At 44.7% G+C, this 15,173-nt stretch overlaps 2 protein-coding genes across 6 annotated transcripts in view; one reads left to right on the forward strand and one right to left on the reverse strand.

The window, feature by feature from the left end:
- The window catches only part of RTF1 (RTF1 homolog, Paf1/RNA polymerase II complex component), a 39,490-nt gene extending 34,157 nt beyond the window's left edge, over positions 1 to 5,333 (reverse strand). The window contains 3 exon segments of the mRNA XM_064462516.1: positions 2,655 to 2,765; positions 5,116 to 5,238; positions 5,241 to 5,333. Coding sequence (XP_064318586.1) covers positions 2,655 to 2,765; positions 5,116 to 5,238; positions 5,241 to 5,318 — 312 coding nt within the window. The 5' untranslated portion in view covers positions 5,319 to 5,333.
- NDUFAF1 (NADH:ubiquinone oxidoreductase complex assembly factor 1) lies at positions 5,325 to 14,613 on the forward strand. 5 transcript variants are annotated; one of them, XM_064462519.1, is made up of 5 exons: positions 5,325 to 5,626; positions 7,327 to 7,950; positions 10,405 to 10,590; positions 11,571 to 11,645; positions 14,162 to 14,613. In XM_064462519.1, the coding sequence occupies exons 2-5, from the start codon at positions 7,441 to 7,443 to the stop codon at positions 14,300 to 14,302; spliced, it is 912 nt and encodes a 303-aa protein (XP_064318589.1). In that variant the 5' UTR covers positions 5,325 to 5,626; positions 7,327 to 7,440; the 3' UTR covers positions 14,303 to 14,613. The 5 variants fall into 5 exon arrangements, with proteins under 5 accessions (XP_064318589.1, XP_064318588.1, XP_064318590.1 ...); XM_064462518.1 differs by having other exon boundaries at positions 5,325 to 5,522; XM_064462520.1 differs by having other exon boundaries at positions 5,325 to 5,429.
- The last annotated feature ends 560 nt before the right edge of the window (positions 14,614 to 15,173 follow it).

Consider the following 15,173-nt stretch of genomic DNA (forward strand, 5'->3'; position numbering starts at 1 on the left):
TTGTGGACACATATACCTCTAGCACAGTAGGCCCCATCAGTAACATGGCTAACACCAAAGCTAACATCATGCACCAGGCTAACAACAGTTTGGGGTGTGAGCTCTGGTATAGTCATGGCCACACATGTACCTCCACAGATAAAGTAGCTGTCTCCACATCTGCATCCAGCTTAGTATATCTCTTTATGAAGGTAGTACTTCTTATTGCAAAGCCCTGCAGTCATTCCTATTTATCAGTTGTCAGAACAACAGTTCATAGTCAAGTCAGTCATGCACATTCCACAGACCCACCAGAAGATGGTACAGAGCATCCACCCTATTTCACTGCCTGCAATTCATCTTCAGTCCTTTGGCTAGGTAATTTGATTCAGACCACACAGGTACTTAAAATGTTACAGAACCCAGCATTGGCCATGAGCCTTCACAGAATCACATTCTCAGAGACGCACAAAACATAACTTTAAAGATCTACTGAAATCCCTCGGGCACTGTTGTATAGATGTGGCATGATTTGTACATCTGTCATTCTCTAATTCCAAAATGCGTTGTCTTTCTCTCCCCAATGCACCTCAAACTTTCATCCCTTTAAAAAACACAGAATGCAGCATTAGACTCTGAAGCAGAGATTTATGCTCCTTTCACGTACACTGAACACAGTGACAATCCTGGAACATTTAGCACTTGCCAGGAACCAGGAGGAATGTACACACTACAAAACCTGCATGGAAGCAAACAGGCGTGATTAAGCACATTTCCCCAAGACAAGAGTTTAATTTTGCCCCAAGGCTCTCATCTTCCAGGAAGACCAGTAAGACAATTTCAACTTTTAGACGCCCCTGTCCCTAAGCCCAAGGTTGAACAAATGCCAAACTAACAAAAAAAACCAGTGGTTAAAACCAAAGTTGTTCAAGCAGGAGTAGTGTAGTCAAGCCTAGGGATGCACACAACTGAATGCTGGCAGAAGCAGAACTGTCATAACCCAGCCTGTCTCACCCTGCTGTGACAAGAAGCAGTTCAGAATGCATATTTCAGGCACAGGAATAGAAGCAAGTGGCCTAATTACCTCTTCTCTAAATCTTTTCCTCTTGCTGCATGGAGGTCAGAAAGAACAGAGTATCAATTAGAAATGATACACAGATGAGAAAGTAACAAATGAATATGGTGCAACAGAGACACTACTGCATCTGCAGGGTCTGCGCAAATTTGTGCGGAGACACATCGTCATATTCCACATATAACGGACAGGTAGACCTTACTTGTAATTGCACAAGCTAAAAAAAATTTCAGTAATATTATTTTATTCTGTCACTCTTCAGAGATAAACACAGAACAGAAAATGTGATCATTGAGGTGCTCTCCACACCAAAGTCTACTTTTCCAGACAAGCTGGTCTCCACACAGCTCAGAATAAATAAGCTGCGTGCCAGGAGATCAGAACACACACAGACAAACTGAGTGGTTACCCAATATCAAACCTAGTGTCTAGTCCATTCATAATTTCCTCTCTCCTTATACCTTAAGCATATATTAGATACAAGAGGGTTGTTGGTTTTATTTTAACAGAATGGATTGAAACAGAGTTCCAAGCATATTTATTTCAAAAATGCCTCAGAAAGAAAACTAAATCACACATATACACTTATTGGAAGAACTCTACTATGCTACCAAATGCTTAATAGTTTATAAGTGGCCTACCGTATTGGCCTTCATGTTGTCACAATGAATAATCCTTCCTGTAGTTTCAGCAAAACCCACCCCAAACAGCTCCCTGTTACATTTTTAAGAATGAATGGAATGAAGGACCACTCTACATTGCCCAGAAAGCTTGCAAAAGGCATTTGTAACCTTTCAAGAAAATGTTTTTATTCAAATCCCTGCCTGGACTGTTTATCAGTTCCTCTGTTTTAATAAGTTGATTTCAATTTTCATTTGTAGATGAAAGCAGACTTTTAACCAGCTCTAGAATGTAGTACAAGAACAAACAATAAAACTAGACCTAGCAGATAAGCACTGCTACACAAGGAATTGACAAAACCCTAGAACAAAGTAATTCTAAAATCTTTCTTGCCTCACTTTCTTCAAAAATGCCAATAAAAACACACTCTGTTGCACATTCAAATGACCTGACAAGCTAGTTCACAGTAGAGTTCCTGGAGAATCAAAGTAGCTAAGTAGAACAGTTTTACCACCTGTAAAATAGTACCACCTGCCTTAATCCTTTTCCTCTGAGGAAGGAAGCTCTCTTCTAAAGCTTAAAACCTCTCTCCCTTGAATCCAGAGTCCAGCTTTAGCAGCTTCACTGCTACTTCAGCCACAAGCATTACACAGGAAAAACAGTAGATTTAAGCAGGCAGATCACCAGACCATTCAAACCGTATGAACATGGGATTAAACAAGCAGCCATCTTTTCTACAGACATTCGGACTATTTTGTCTACAGTAGTAATTCCAAGCGTACCAATTACAAGACAGACAGAAGTATTTCTGAGTACACATCCTCCAGGCTTAATGGGTGTCCAACAGTTATGCCGACAGCCAGTCCCACTTTATGAAGTTAGCAGGCTAAATATACTGTATGATAAATACCCTTTCACTGCTTAGGTACAGTCAGACAAACAACCCATAGTAAGCTCACCGATAACATGACAGACTCACCTCATCGTCACTGTCTGACGTCTCAGAGTCTGAAGACGCTGTCGGTTTGCTCACAGGTGGCTCCTTTTCTTCAGAGTCACTGCGTTTCCGTTTGGCCAATGACAAGAGCTCCTGGTGTGAAAAACCACACGTTTATTTGAAAATGTCATAATTAGTTTTACCAATCCAGGTCAGTGCACGTGCGCCTTCTCTGTGGTATTTGAGCATATCCCAACAACATGATTATCCCCACTGACTAAGGAACAAAGTCTCCTTACGTTTCATAAATACACACACACAATTTTAATACAACTGGATGCTGTAAAAGTATTTTGAGGATAACAAGCTAGAAGAAGTAAATACCACTACTATTACTTTCTCTGTATAAGTGACATAAGACAAACTACTTTCAGAGTTATGTCCAGGTCTGTTTTGTTTGGATTAGGTAATAATTCAAAAACTTCCTGACTACACTGTGTGGCATTAACCAAAAAGCCAATTGCGACTAGAGAGCAGCTCCTTCTTCCAAACAAGAGAGACGTTTGCAATTAGACACTTTAAAAAGGAAATACTCTAGGCATCACCACAACATCATGGCTGATAATATTCAGTCAGCCTGCTCAATTCCTTTTCACTGTCCCTACATACCACAGAATGCACTTAAAGCTTTGGAGAGGCATACAGCAGGAATCAAGCTCAAAGTTTGCAAAACTGATAGAGCCGTTCTCCGCCAAAGGAAGCACTTGCAGACGCAACACACAACTATATGGCTCTCAAATAATCTCATCATCTGCTGTTCGTAGCTCATTCAGATGACAGAAGCAGTCGTATAAAACATTTCTGAAGCTGCATTATTGTCTTTGCAGTCCATGACGCATAATTTGTTCTTAAAAACACTGCTCTACAATCTTTTCAAGCATTTCTCTCTCATGACTCTCTCTAAGTAGTCCTTCAACCCAGACTACCTCCCTGGATGATATCTTGGCATATTTACCACTACTTTTATTCCAAGCAACTTTCCTTCTTCCTCTCTACCCTTATTCTGTTTTCTGAAATGCTATATTAGAAAGGCTCCTACTCCTTCGATTCAACAAACCTAGACTGACAAGGGAAGCTGTCAAACATTTAATCTCCAGGGGCCCCACTCGGTATACTCTCATCCTGAAATCACACCACAAAAACGTTGCTTCCCCGCCATTTAATCTTCATCCTTGCACATACGTATCCCTGCCATTATAGTTACTACAAACAGCTCAGTGGAGGAGGAAGCACCTAATACTCAGGTACAGATACACGCTTCCAGGGAACGATGGAATAGATGCAGAGCCACACGGTTATTCCTACCACCATCACTCTGACTGCCTCATCTATGCTAAAGCTGGTCCAGCTCCTTCCATTTTCCATCTGTGAAGATACTACCCAGCTAACATACAGTTGGTGAGATGTTGGCAGCTCTAAAGATTCTAGAGGTGTGCAAAACCAACAACATCAGGGCACGATCTGCTCTGGTATATTTGTCTCACAGAGCCTCCAATCTGAGTTTTCTGAAGCTCCAAGCTGCAAAAATATTTTTGAGTGTTCGGGAAGGCTTTTTATTGCAACATAGCAACAGCTTCTATGTTAAAAACCCTGAGGGTCCAGCACATAAATTACATCAGACACATAGGCTTCAGCATATTTAAGCAGCCAAACTTCTCCCTGGAACAAGCATCGCCATCCAAGCTGTAACAGACTTCATCTATAATGTTTTTATGTACTGTTTAAGTCACATCATCAACACCTGCTATATGGAAAGATGAGTCTTTGAAAGCAGCCACTTTTAAAGAGGAAGACGTCCCTTTTGCAGCCCTGACACGGTTAAACTCACACCAGACATCAGTTTCGAGTCCCAAGAGGTGCCCTAATGATAAATACACACTTCCCCTCGTTATACCTACAGGGACCTCACACGACGCAGTTTCCCATCAACAGACTCCCCCAGCTCAGTCGTTACAATCGAGGAGGGAATGTTAAAGGCGCCTTAAGGGCCCACTCGCCCCGAGGGGCTCGGGGGGCCGGCGGGAGGCAGGCACCTAACACACCGCTCCCCCTCGCGGCCCTCCCGCCCTGCCAAAGCGGCACCACAAAAGTTGCCCGGCCCTTTGGGCCTCTCCCCGCCACGCCCCGCGGGGTGACGGCTGCCAGGTCCCGCTTCTAGCTCTCCTCATGGTCCAAACCGCCCCGGGAGCATCGTCCCCCCGAGCGCCGCCCCCCGCAGGAACCGGGCCCCACCACAGCGAGCCCCCAGCAGCCGGCCCAGGCCGGGGGCCCGCCGAGGGCAGCGGGCTCCCTCTACGGAGACCGCCATCGGGCTGAGGAGAGGGAGTGCGGCGCACTGCCCGCCGGAGCGGGAGCGAGGGCAGGAGGGGAGGGATGGCGGCACCGGGCCCCGGGCGGGCTGGAGATCCCAGGCCCCGCGCCTGGGCCGAGCCTCCCCGCGCACCTGATCTAGGTTCTCCTCGCTACCGCTATCCTCAGTGTCGGAGTCGATAAGGACTCGGCCTTTCCGCTTCTTCACCATGGCGGGGCCGGCTTTTTCTTCCTCCTCGCCCCCCCCCTCCCCGCCCCGGCGGCGGCGCGGCGCTCGCAGCGGCCCGGCCTGCCCCGCGCCGCCCGCCCGCCCGGGACACAAAGGGCACCGCGCATGCGCGCCACGCCGGGGTGGGAAGGAGGGCGGGGCCGCCGCCCTGAGGGCGGTGTAACGGCCACAGCAACCTTCTATCCGAGCTTATGCGTCGGCGCCTGCCTCATAAATAGGTACTTCCTCGTTCTTTTGCTAAATGTGAATAAGCCTCTCGGCGCTGTGCGGCGGTTCCTCCGCAGCGCGGAGGGAAGGGTTTGCCTCAGCCGGTGAGGGAGAAAGCGAGCTTGGTGGCTACCGCCGCCGGGAGCGGCGGAACCTGAGGGACGCGGTGCGTGTTTCCCCGCCGGGCCCGGACGCGGTTGACCCGCCGGTAAGGGCGGGAAGGTGAGGCGGTGCCTTGGTCCGTCGGTCATGGAGCTGAGGGGGAGGGCGGGGGGTGCCGTCGGGGCGGCTGCTTGTGTGGAGAGGCCGTGACCGCCTGCCGCCGCTACTGACTGTCGCCGCCGCATCCCGGCCTCGCCGTTGCCCTCCGGGCCCGGTGCTCGGGTCGCGGCGCCGTCCGCTGTAGGAGCGCGGTGAGGTGCGAGCCAGACTGGCGCTGGAAGATGAAGTGTTGTAACCGCTGGGCAGTGAGTCGGTGCTGGCGTGACAGCCGCCTGTTGGCGAAACATCGCCTAGGGACAAAAATGTAGCAAAAGCGGAATTTATTAAAATTTCCCATTTTCTTCTTCTTGGTACTCGAAGGAAACAAGCTTGTTTCACGGGCTGTGCCGAGCTTGCCTGAAGGCTGCAGCCTTTCTCTGCCTCTCCTTTCTGCTGGTTCTGTTTGGGTTTGGGGCAGGTGCACAGGGAGGGCCCAGAAATGGCCCGGGTCATGCTGCAGGCTCTCGTCGTTGCCTTCATGCTCAGCCCAAGGGACACGGAAGCCCTCCACGTCGGTTTTCCTTTTTTTTGTTTGTTTGGTTTTTTTTTTTACTTAGGAACTTACCTCCTGTCTTGCTGAGCGCATGACAGAGAAAGCATGGCTTCCTTCAGTGAGGCTTTAGTTGGAGGTGTATGGCTTAGTTGGAGTGTGAGAATAATAGCAGTGAATTTTCCTGTGACTAAAGGAAGGTATGTGGCATACAGAGAATGTGTGGGGGGTGACTGGCTCTGTTCTTAAAATCTCAGAGAAGATGAACTGATTGGACATCACTTTAGGATTTATTCGGGGGGGGGGGGAGGGGGAGCCCAAAACAACAACAAAAAAAACCCCAGACATCTAGTCTGTCTAATTTTGAGTCAGAGATAGCCTTTGTACAGGGTGCTGAATGTCGAGGCTCTCCCTTATGAATTAGAGAATAGCAACATGGCATAGCCCTTCCTACCAACAGTGACACAGAGAGAAACAAAGAGAATATTTTTCAGATTTTTTTTTTTCAGAAACTTTATGAAAAAAAAAAAAACAACTACTGAATTGCAGTCTTTCACGTTAAATGCTCTGATCTTTGTAGACCTCTCTGTAATCCTGACCCAGATGTATTGAGTGGACAAGGGGCTGAATGACTTGTGAAAGAAGCCTGTAGTATGGTTGCTGTAACACATCTTAGCTGAAAAGTCTTGTCTGTCCCTGTTGGATGAGATTGTCATTCTGGTCCCTGTGGCAGTAGGGTCTAACTGTTGTGAATATTTGATTTTCTTGCAGAGGATATTTTACAGTTATACAGATGCCATCTCTTAGAAATATTCTTCTTGAGGTTGTTTTTGCTGGTATTACTCACAATGCCTAAAGTTACTTACAGTGAAAGGGATGAACAGGAATTGCTTTTTTCTATTTTCAGTTTAATTTGAGGTATTTTACTTAATTTTTCTTATTTGCATGGGTATTTCACACCATGGGGAGGGTGGATGAGACACAGAGGGTAGAAATCATTCAGTGACCTAGAACTCTGAGGAAGCGTCATCCCTGATGTTGTTTTTTTTATTCCTTTTTCCAATGGCTTACATATGCAGTTAATATCTTTTAAAAATGAAAGTGTTTTACAAGCATCCTATATGTAATTTTTTTTTCTTTTCTCTTTTTCATTAAAGGTGGAGATACTGTAGTAACCAAAGAAAGATAGCTCTGGATACTAATTTTGTTGTTAAATTAATTTCAAAGCTGTTAATTGCCTTACTGGAAGTAAATTCTTCAAGTTTACTAGCATGGCTCTGACTGTTACGTTGCTGAACAGCGCTTGCTTACGTGGTAGATGCTGCAGGCACCAAGTTTTGCACCCCTTGCTTGGACCTCTCCTCAGTGATTCTGTGTCAAAATCGTATGGCAGCTACAGGAGGCCAGGGTCACAGCCTGAGAAAAAACAGTCTTGGCAAAATACTGATTTCAGCCTTAAGAAGGGCATCGATGTCCTAAAGACTCAGCTAAGCATGCTAAAGAAGGAGACCAAAGATTACTTAACAGGACCCGGAGGCCATCCACTCAGTCAGTACCTGTTGGAACAGACAAGGGTGTTGTGGGAGTTTCGAAGCCAAGAAGATTTAAATAAATGGGTGATTTCCTCTGACGTAGAGATTGGAGGGAAAAGTGAAGTTTACCTCAAATTGGGTAGGAATAACCAGGCTGCTCTGCTGTATGGAACCCTCAATACGGAAGTACCTCGGGATGGGGAGACAAAATACAGTGGATACTGCAGTATGAGAGCTAAACCGCCAGTGGTAAGTACAGCTGTGTGTTGGCGTAGCCTCTTTTATTTAATCAGGGAGTGTTTTTGTGAGATCCCAGTGACAAGTGTGCTGTCGTTTACTGTGGTTGAAACTGATCGCTTCCAGGTGTAGCAGGTATTTCTTCAGGGGTGGAATTGCTGCTGTATCCTTTGACCTGGAAGGAACTTAAAACTCTTTCTTGGATTTTGTTTTCTTTCCTTAGAAAAAGGAGTGATATATGTTTGATCCTTTACTTATGTACAATAGGGCATCCACTCATTAAGATAGCCCTGTTTGCAGCCTACTTACAGATGAAGGATCTGTAATGAACCTTTATATCCCAAACTGGTATGATTAAAATGGACATCTCTCGAAATTTGAAGTTAATTGAATATGTCATAAGAACAAATTTTCTGGGATTTTTCTGGGCTCTAGCTTGCCCTATTAATCAGACTTGGTTTAGGTGAATGAGCTCATCTTTTTTCTTGCAGGGATAGAAAATAATGCTTTTAAACCTATTTTTTAAAGGTCTGGCTCCTACTGTACATCAGAAAAAGTGAGACACAAATCTTTGATAGCTCAGGATTGAGCAAAACAGAACCAGAAATGGATGAGCTTATTTATTGATACTGCTTGTTTAATTCCTTATTTTAAAGTACTATTTAAAACAAAAGAACATTTTGACTGTATGTATAAAATGCTTAATTTTTTAGTCTGTCCTATTGTTGGATGGACTTGTTATACTTGGCACAAGTATACAGGTAGATTCTTTTCTGGGCCAGAAACCTGAAGAGCAGAAAATATGAGCAGACAAAATCAATGGGTGGATGGAAGGCAGATGAACACTGATGGAGATGGTGCTGCTGGGTCAGGGAAATGGAACAGCAAGTGGAACCTCACCTGAGTTAAATTCCCAGTACTGCTACTGGCTTGTGTGAATGTGATTCAGGCTTTCGCTTCTGAGTTCTGAAGCAGTGGAGTGCATCAGTCCATCTTTATAATGCAGTTTGAAATCAGAGGGTGAAAACATAAACACAAAGGCTCTTTAAGTAAAAAGGTTCAAAGCTGGCAAAACTACAAAATCAGGTAGTGACAGCCCTTGTGTGAATATATCTGATCTAATCATCCTATTCCCTGTGAGATGAGTTGGTAGAAGGACAGAAGGAGGGTAACTGGAGTAGTGCTGTAAAATAAAGGGGAAACCTCTAAAATTGTGGTGCTAATTTTGACTCGATTTAAGCAATTCTGGCCAAGAATAGCTCTGACCCCTGCCACCCACCTCTCCAAGTGAAATTCTCAGTGTAATTACAGAATCACAGAATGGCAGGGGTTGGAAGGGACCTCTGAAGATCATCTCGTCCAACCCCCCTGCTTGAGCAGGGACACCCAGAGCAGGGGCACAGGAACGCGTCCAGGCAGGGTGTGAATGTCTCCAGGGAAGGAGACTCCAACCTCCCTGGGCAGCCTGTGCCCCTGCTCTGGCACCCGCACAGTAAAGAAGCTTTTTCTCATGTTTAGCTGGAACTTTCTGTGTTTCAGTTTGTGCCCATTGCCCCTTGTCCTGTCATTGGGCACTACTGAAAAGAGCCTAGTCCCATGGTCCTGACACCCACCCTTCAGATATTTATAGGTATTGATGAGATTCCCCCCTCAGCCTTCTCTTCTCCAGGCTGAACAAACCCAAGTCTCTCAGCCTTTCCTCATAAGGGAGATGCTCCAGTCCCTCAATCATCTTGGTAGCTCTCTGCTGGGCTTGCTCAAGGAGTTCCACACCCTTCTTAAACTGGGGGGCCCAAAACTGCACACAGCACTCCAGGTGTGGCCTCACTGGGGCAGAGCAGAGGGGGAGGATAACCTCCCTCGCCCTGCTGGCCACACTCCTGTTAATGCACCCCAGGATACCGTTGGCTGCCTTGGCCACAAGGGCACATTGGTGGCTCATGGTCAGCTTGCTGCCCACCAGCACCCCCAGGTCCTTCTCAGCAGAGCTGCTTTCCAGTAGTTCAGACCCCAACGTGTACCGGTGCATGGGGTTGTTCCTCCCCAGGTGGAGGACCTTGTAATTCTCTGAAGACACTTGGAGCTGCCTGTGTGCAAATCACAGCACGGGGGCTTTTAGGATCTTTGGAAAAAAAGCACAGTTGAGAATTAGATGTGCTTGTAATCCATATCATTATGCAGGGTTAATGACGAAGTGTTGGAAAACATTACATGTTTTCAGTGCTTATGTCAGCCTTCAGTAAGGGAAGCTGTCACAGGGGATATATTATTCCACTCTTCAATTTCTTGTAATCGCCTCTGAATAATCTAGTACTGACCATGGAATATTAAACTTCAACTACATTAAACTTATTGAACTACATAACTGCAGATCTAAGCAGTGATTGAAGCAATAGTGCTCTGTAATTCATAACAGAAGTTTCCCTTTACTAAGGAGGAATAATTCTATTTATTAATACTTTGTAGGGATCTTTTGCTAGGAAGAAGTATTATGACTGGTCAAACTTCAACTGTCTGTATTTACGTGTCCGTGGTGATGGCAGACCTTGGATGGTAAACATTTATACAGACCCTTACTTCTCTCATCAAAAGGATGACCTCTACAACTACTTCATGTTCACGCGAGGAGGCCCATACTGGGAGGAAATAAAGGTGAACTAATGCGTCCTTCAAACTAACGAGACTGTCTTGGGGTCGTAGCTCTGTGGAAGGGGAATTCTTTCACTAGTCTTTCACCAGTCATCATTTGTTGCTATTGCTGTCCATTTAATAACGTTTCTGTTACGTATCCTTGTACAACAGACGTGTGTTTGGTTTGGGAGTTCCCAGAATTGTAAAGTGCTGATTGGGAGAGGGAGACTGTGTTTAAATTGTATTAAAGATTTGATCCACCATACGCTCACTTAGGCATCCGCTCCTATCTGTTACTGGAGTAAGAGAATAGAGAGAACAACTGAAGCTTAGCAGGTGTTGCCAGGAGTATTCCCTGCGATAGCAATTTGATCCATCATACACGTGGACGTAGGCTGGTGTAGGATTTGTGCCCTGCGACAGGACTTGCTGCAGTCGGGCAGAGACTCAAAGATGTGGTTTGTCATTTATGGCCTTTCAATCTATGACACAAAGTAATATTTGTAAGAAGTGGGAGTTTTGGCTCTCTTCTGATGAAACTTGGGGAACTTTTGTAACTTGCTGTTGATGGCGTTAAGGAGGTTCACATACCCTGATGAATGGGCATTCTGTGTTTCTTAATACCACTTCATTCAAAGTAATTTTTACATAATTCTGAACAGCTTTGCTGAGTCCTGATGCCTCGGTATGAAGTTAGTGCTGTGAAATCCACAGCTTGGGCACAGACAAGCTGTCGATACACATGCATGCTAGAGTTTTCAGTAATTTCTGTTTTATGCGGACGTGTTGTTGGAAGGAGATAGTCTAGATGTAAACAGCCACCTTCTGTGCCGCAGCCTCTCGTTGTGTCCTAATGGGGTGTATTGATCCTGCACAATGGCTACAAACGGCCGCCGCAGAAGAGCGTGACTGCTTCAGTTTTTGAGACAGGCTTTTTGTTTCTGAAGTGCTTATTCTACGTACTGGTGATGCTGAAGTCTGGTTTGGTTTTTTTCCGTCAGATTCCGTTCTCCAAATTCTTTTTCTCCAGTCGGGGAAGAGTCCAGGATGACCAGCACCCTATCTGGTTAGACAAGGCAAGTTTTCTACAGGCTTTATCGGTCTGGAATATTCTTTAAGGTTCTATTGCCCTGATATACATAATTTACTAATCCTTTAATGTTTGTGAATTGGAAATTGTAGGGCCTCTTCTCATTACAAGGTACTTACTCTTGTGTGCTTGCCTTTGCATTTAAATTACCCTACTTTGTGATAGTGGTGTCAACTTCAGAGTAGCTCCAAAAATATTTTTGAGAGATCTAGATAATACAGAAACAACTCACAATTTACTTGGCTTTTCAAAAAAAAAAAAAAAATAAAAGAACCCAAAATATTTTTTTGAGGAATAATCAAAGTGACTAAAACCTAAAGTGCCAGTTCGCACAGTACAGCCAAAAATAATAAAAGTAAGTATCTTAAACTTCCTTCCTGACAGAAGACTGTAAGGATATCTTATCGTGAGATTTTATTTGAGGATATACTGTACCAGTGACCTTGATGGTGGGCAGTAAACTAATGTATCTCTAGGCTCTCTGTTAGGTTTTTTTTTTTGTTCAGGCTTTCTACTACAGTAAGCAAATGTGTTGGTTTTTAATATGTTTCTTCAAACAGGTAGGCTAATTTACTGATTTGTGGGAGAAGACGTGTTAGAAAAAATTGTTTGGGTTTTTTTTAAGATTTCAGTGACCCTCCTGTATGCAACTGAGGGTGACTTTAATACCCAGTAACTGCTACAAGGAAAACAAACCGTATTAGAAATATATATGGGGAGAGAATAAAAGGCCCATTACTTGAATCAGTGTTAGTCACTTGGAACGTTGCTGTTGGTTCCTATTGTCTTAAGGTAAAAAAACCCAAAATTAGGAAAAAATTGAGGGCAATTCAGTGACTGGCAGCTTGAAAACAATCTGTTTAAAAACAGAAGTTGAGGCTGTAGAAAACAAGTGTGAATGATATGAAGAAGGTGGATCAACCACCAGAAAAAAGATGCTTCATGGAAGAAAGTTGTTATAAATGGCCTGTGTTTAAATACAGACAATGAAGAATTTATCAGGATTTGGAATATATGGTCATTCAAAATGGTAAATGAAGACATAATGTTGTATATAGGGTGTTTTGCTCCTGTACTCGGCACTGGTGAGGCTGCACTCCAAATCCTGTGTTCAGCTTTGGGCCCCTCAGGACAAGGAGGACACTGAGGGGCTGGAGCGTGTCCAGAGAAGGGCAGCGGGGCTGGGGCAGGGTCTGGAGAACAAGTCTGATGAGGAGCGGCTGAGGGAGCTGGGGGGGTTTAGCCTGGAGAAGAGGAGGCTGAGGGGAGCCCTTATCGCTCTCTGCAGCTGCCTGAAAGGAGGTTGTATCGAGGTGGGTGTTGGTCTCTCCTCCCAGGTCACTAGCGATAGAACAAGAGGAAACAGCTTCAAGCTGCATCAGGGGAGGTTTAGATTGGATATTAGGCAAAATGTCTTTCCTGAAAGAGTGGTCAGGCATTGGAACAGGCTGCCCAGAGAGGTGGGGGAGTCACCATCCCTGGGGGTATTTAAAGGACATGTAGACGTGGCACTTCAGGGCGTGGTTTAGGAGGCCTGGGGGTGTTGGGTTGATGGTTAGACCTGATGATCCTAGAGGTCTTTTCCAACCTTAATGATTCTATGAATTTAAAAGTATTTACCAGGAGTTAAAGGGACAAAACCATGCTTGATATAATCATCTTCCCCTTATTCATTCCTTGTTTTCCTACGCTATTTCATAGTAAAAACAGTGCACTTGCATAAAACATGATGTGTAATTTTACAAATGTATTTTAAAGAAATCTCAAAATAGGGGAAGCAGTGTAAAGGCAATTAAAGAAATCCTGATAAAATGTCTCGGTCCCTCACGGTACTGCTGTTTTCCCAGAAACCAGGAAAGGTGTTGTTAAACAGGAGTAAAAAGGCAGGAAATAGCCAATATGCCTAGGGCTTGGGATGGAATAAATGCCTCAGAGCAGTTTAGGTGACTCCCTTACTCATCTATAACAATGTGAACTGGAAAGATGAAGCTTCAAAAACTCTCCAAGCCCCACAGGCCAAGGGGCCAACTGTAGAGCTTGCTGCTGGGGAAGAGGCAGAGTTTCAAACATTAATTTCTTTAGCTTTGTTTTACTATTTATGTAGCATACACTTACTTACATGTATTTAGCCTCAGCCTACAGCTACTCAGCTTTATCCAACTTTTCCCAGGCATGCGCTTGTATGCCCAATCACAGTGAAACTGGCCACATGCGAACCTCGAAGGATAAAAACAGCAGCGTTGCTTTAGGCTCAGGCTGTTTCTAATAAAGGGTTCAATGTACCAGTGGAAAGGCAGATGTGAAGTAGTTTCCTGCTAGGGCCTGTATTGAAAAGGTGGTAGTAAAGCCTTCACACCTTAAAAAATAATGCTGTTAACAAATAACTACTGCTGTTTGCAGTGGATGGCCCTGAGTTGTTTGTATCTACCACTTTCATACTTTACAGTTGTATTGGATTGTAACATTGTAAATACTGCTCTAACATATGTATCTTTTAATTAGATCAGTACCCTTGGCTTCACGATTGGAGATAAAGTAGATGGCCCGTTCCAGCTGGAGATTGATTTTATTGGCCTGCTGAATGATAGAGCTCACACAGAAGAATTTGCCTATGAAACATATGAAAAGAATCCTCGAGTCTAAGTTGGGCTGGTGGCCTTTGGGATGTTCTTCAGATGCTTGGTTTGTTTTTATAAAGCACTTCTTAACATGGCTTACAACTTTTGAAGATTCAGTGTAAATGTTAGAGCCAAGTGCATGGAGTACTGACTGTAGTGATCTGACCAGGGTGACGCTGGTGGCATTTTTGAGCTGGCAGACACAATCCTGGAGATAGTGTACATATATGGACAGGAACGTGGCCTGAGGAGAGTTGTGATGCATTTGGACAAAGCAGCAACAGTGTCTGGGTAGGTTTTGGCCTTTACAGAAATAAAAGTACGTCACAAGCTTGTTGTAGTTCTCTTTTGTACAACAATTCCGTTTCCTACATTAGATGGTTTGTAGACAATTGTAAAACACTCACATCCACTAGCTTTAAGCTGGAAAAAGTATGATGAGACTTAATACCCTGAGGCAGTTTACAAAAAGCAGCACCAGAAGTGGAAAAGGCAGAAGTATGTCACTCTTCAGTTTTACCTCTGCTGAATAGCTGAGAAAAAGAAAAAGCTGCCACTACCAGTACTGAAAGGGGAGCTATGCCCTGGGCTGGGCTTCTCCTTTGGAGCTGTGGCCGATAGTCCTACAGCTTTGTTGAGGTGGGGGAACAGAAGTAAGGCTTCCCTGGGGAGCTTAGCCCTGCTCCAGGGCAGGGCTGATCAGGTCCCACCATTCTGGTGTGTACAGTTAGCTCAGCTTGTAGCACAGAAGCTCTATACCTCTCTTTTTCTGAGAATTCTGGTTTTTGGTAATTTGAGAAACACGTTGAAGAACAAGTGCTGAATGGCTTTGTTTCAGCTGTCACAGACAATCTCAAAGCACTGGCCTCTGCTGCAGTGGCCTTGTTGTAAGCGTA

This window comes from Phalacrocorax carbo, chromosome 10, assembly GCF_963921805.1.
Source record: "Phalacrocorax carbo chromosome 10, bPhaCar2.1, whole genome shotgun sequence".
Lineage (NCBI taxonomy): Eukaryota > Metazoa > Chordata > Aves > Suliformes > Phalacrocoracidae > Phalacrocorax > Phalacrocorax carbo.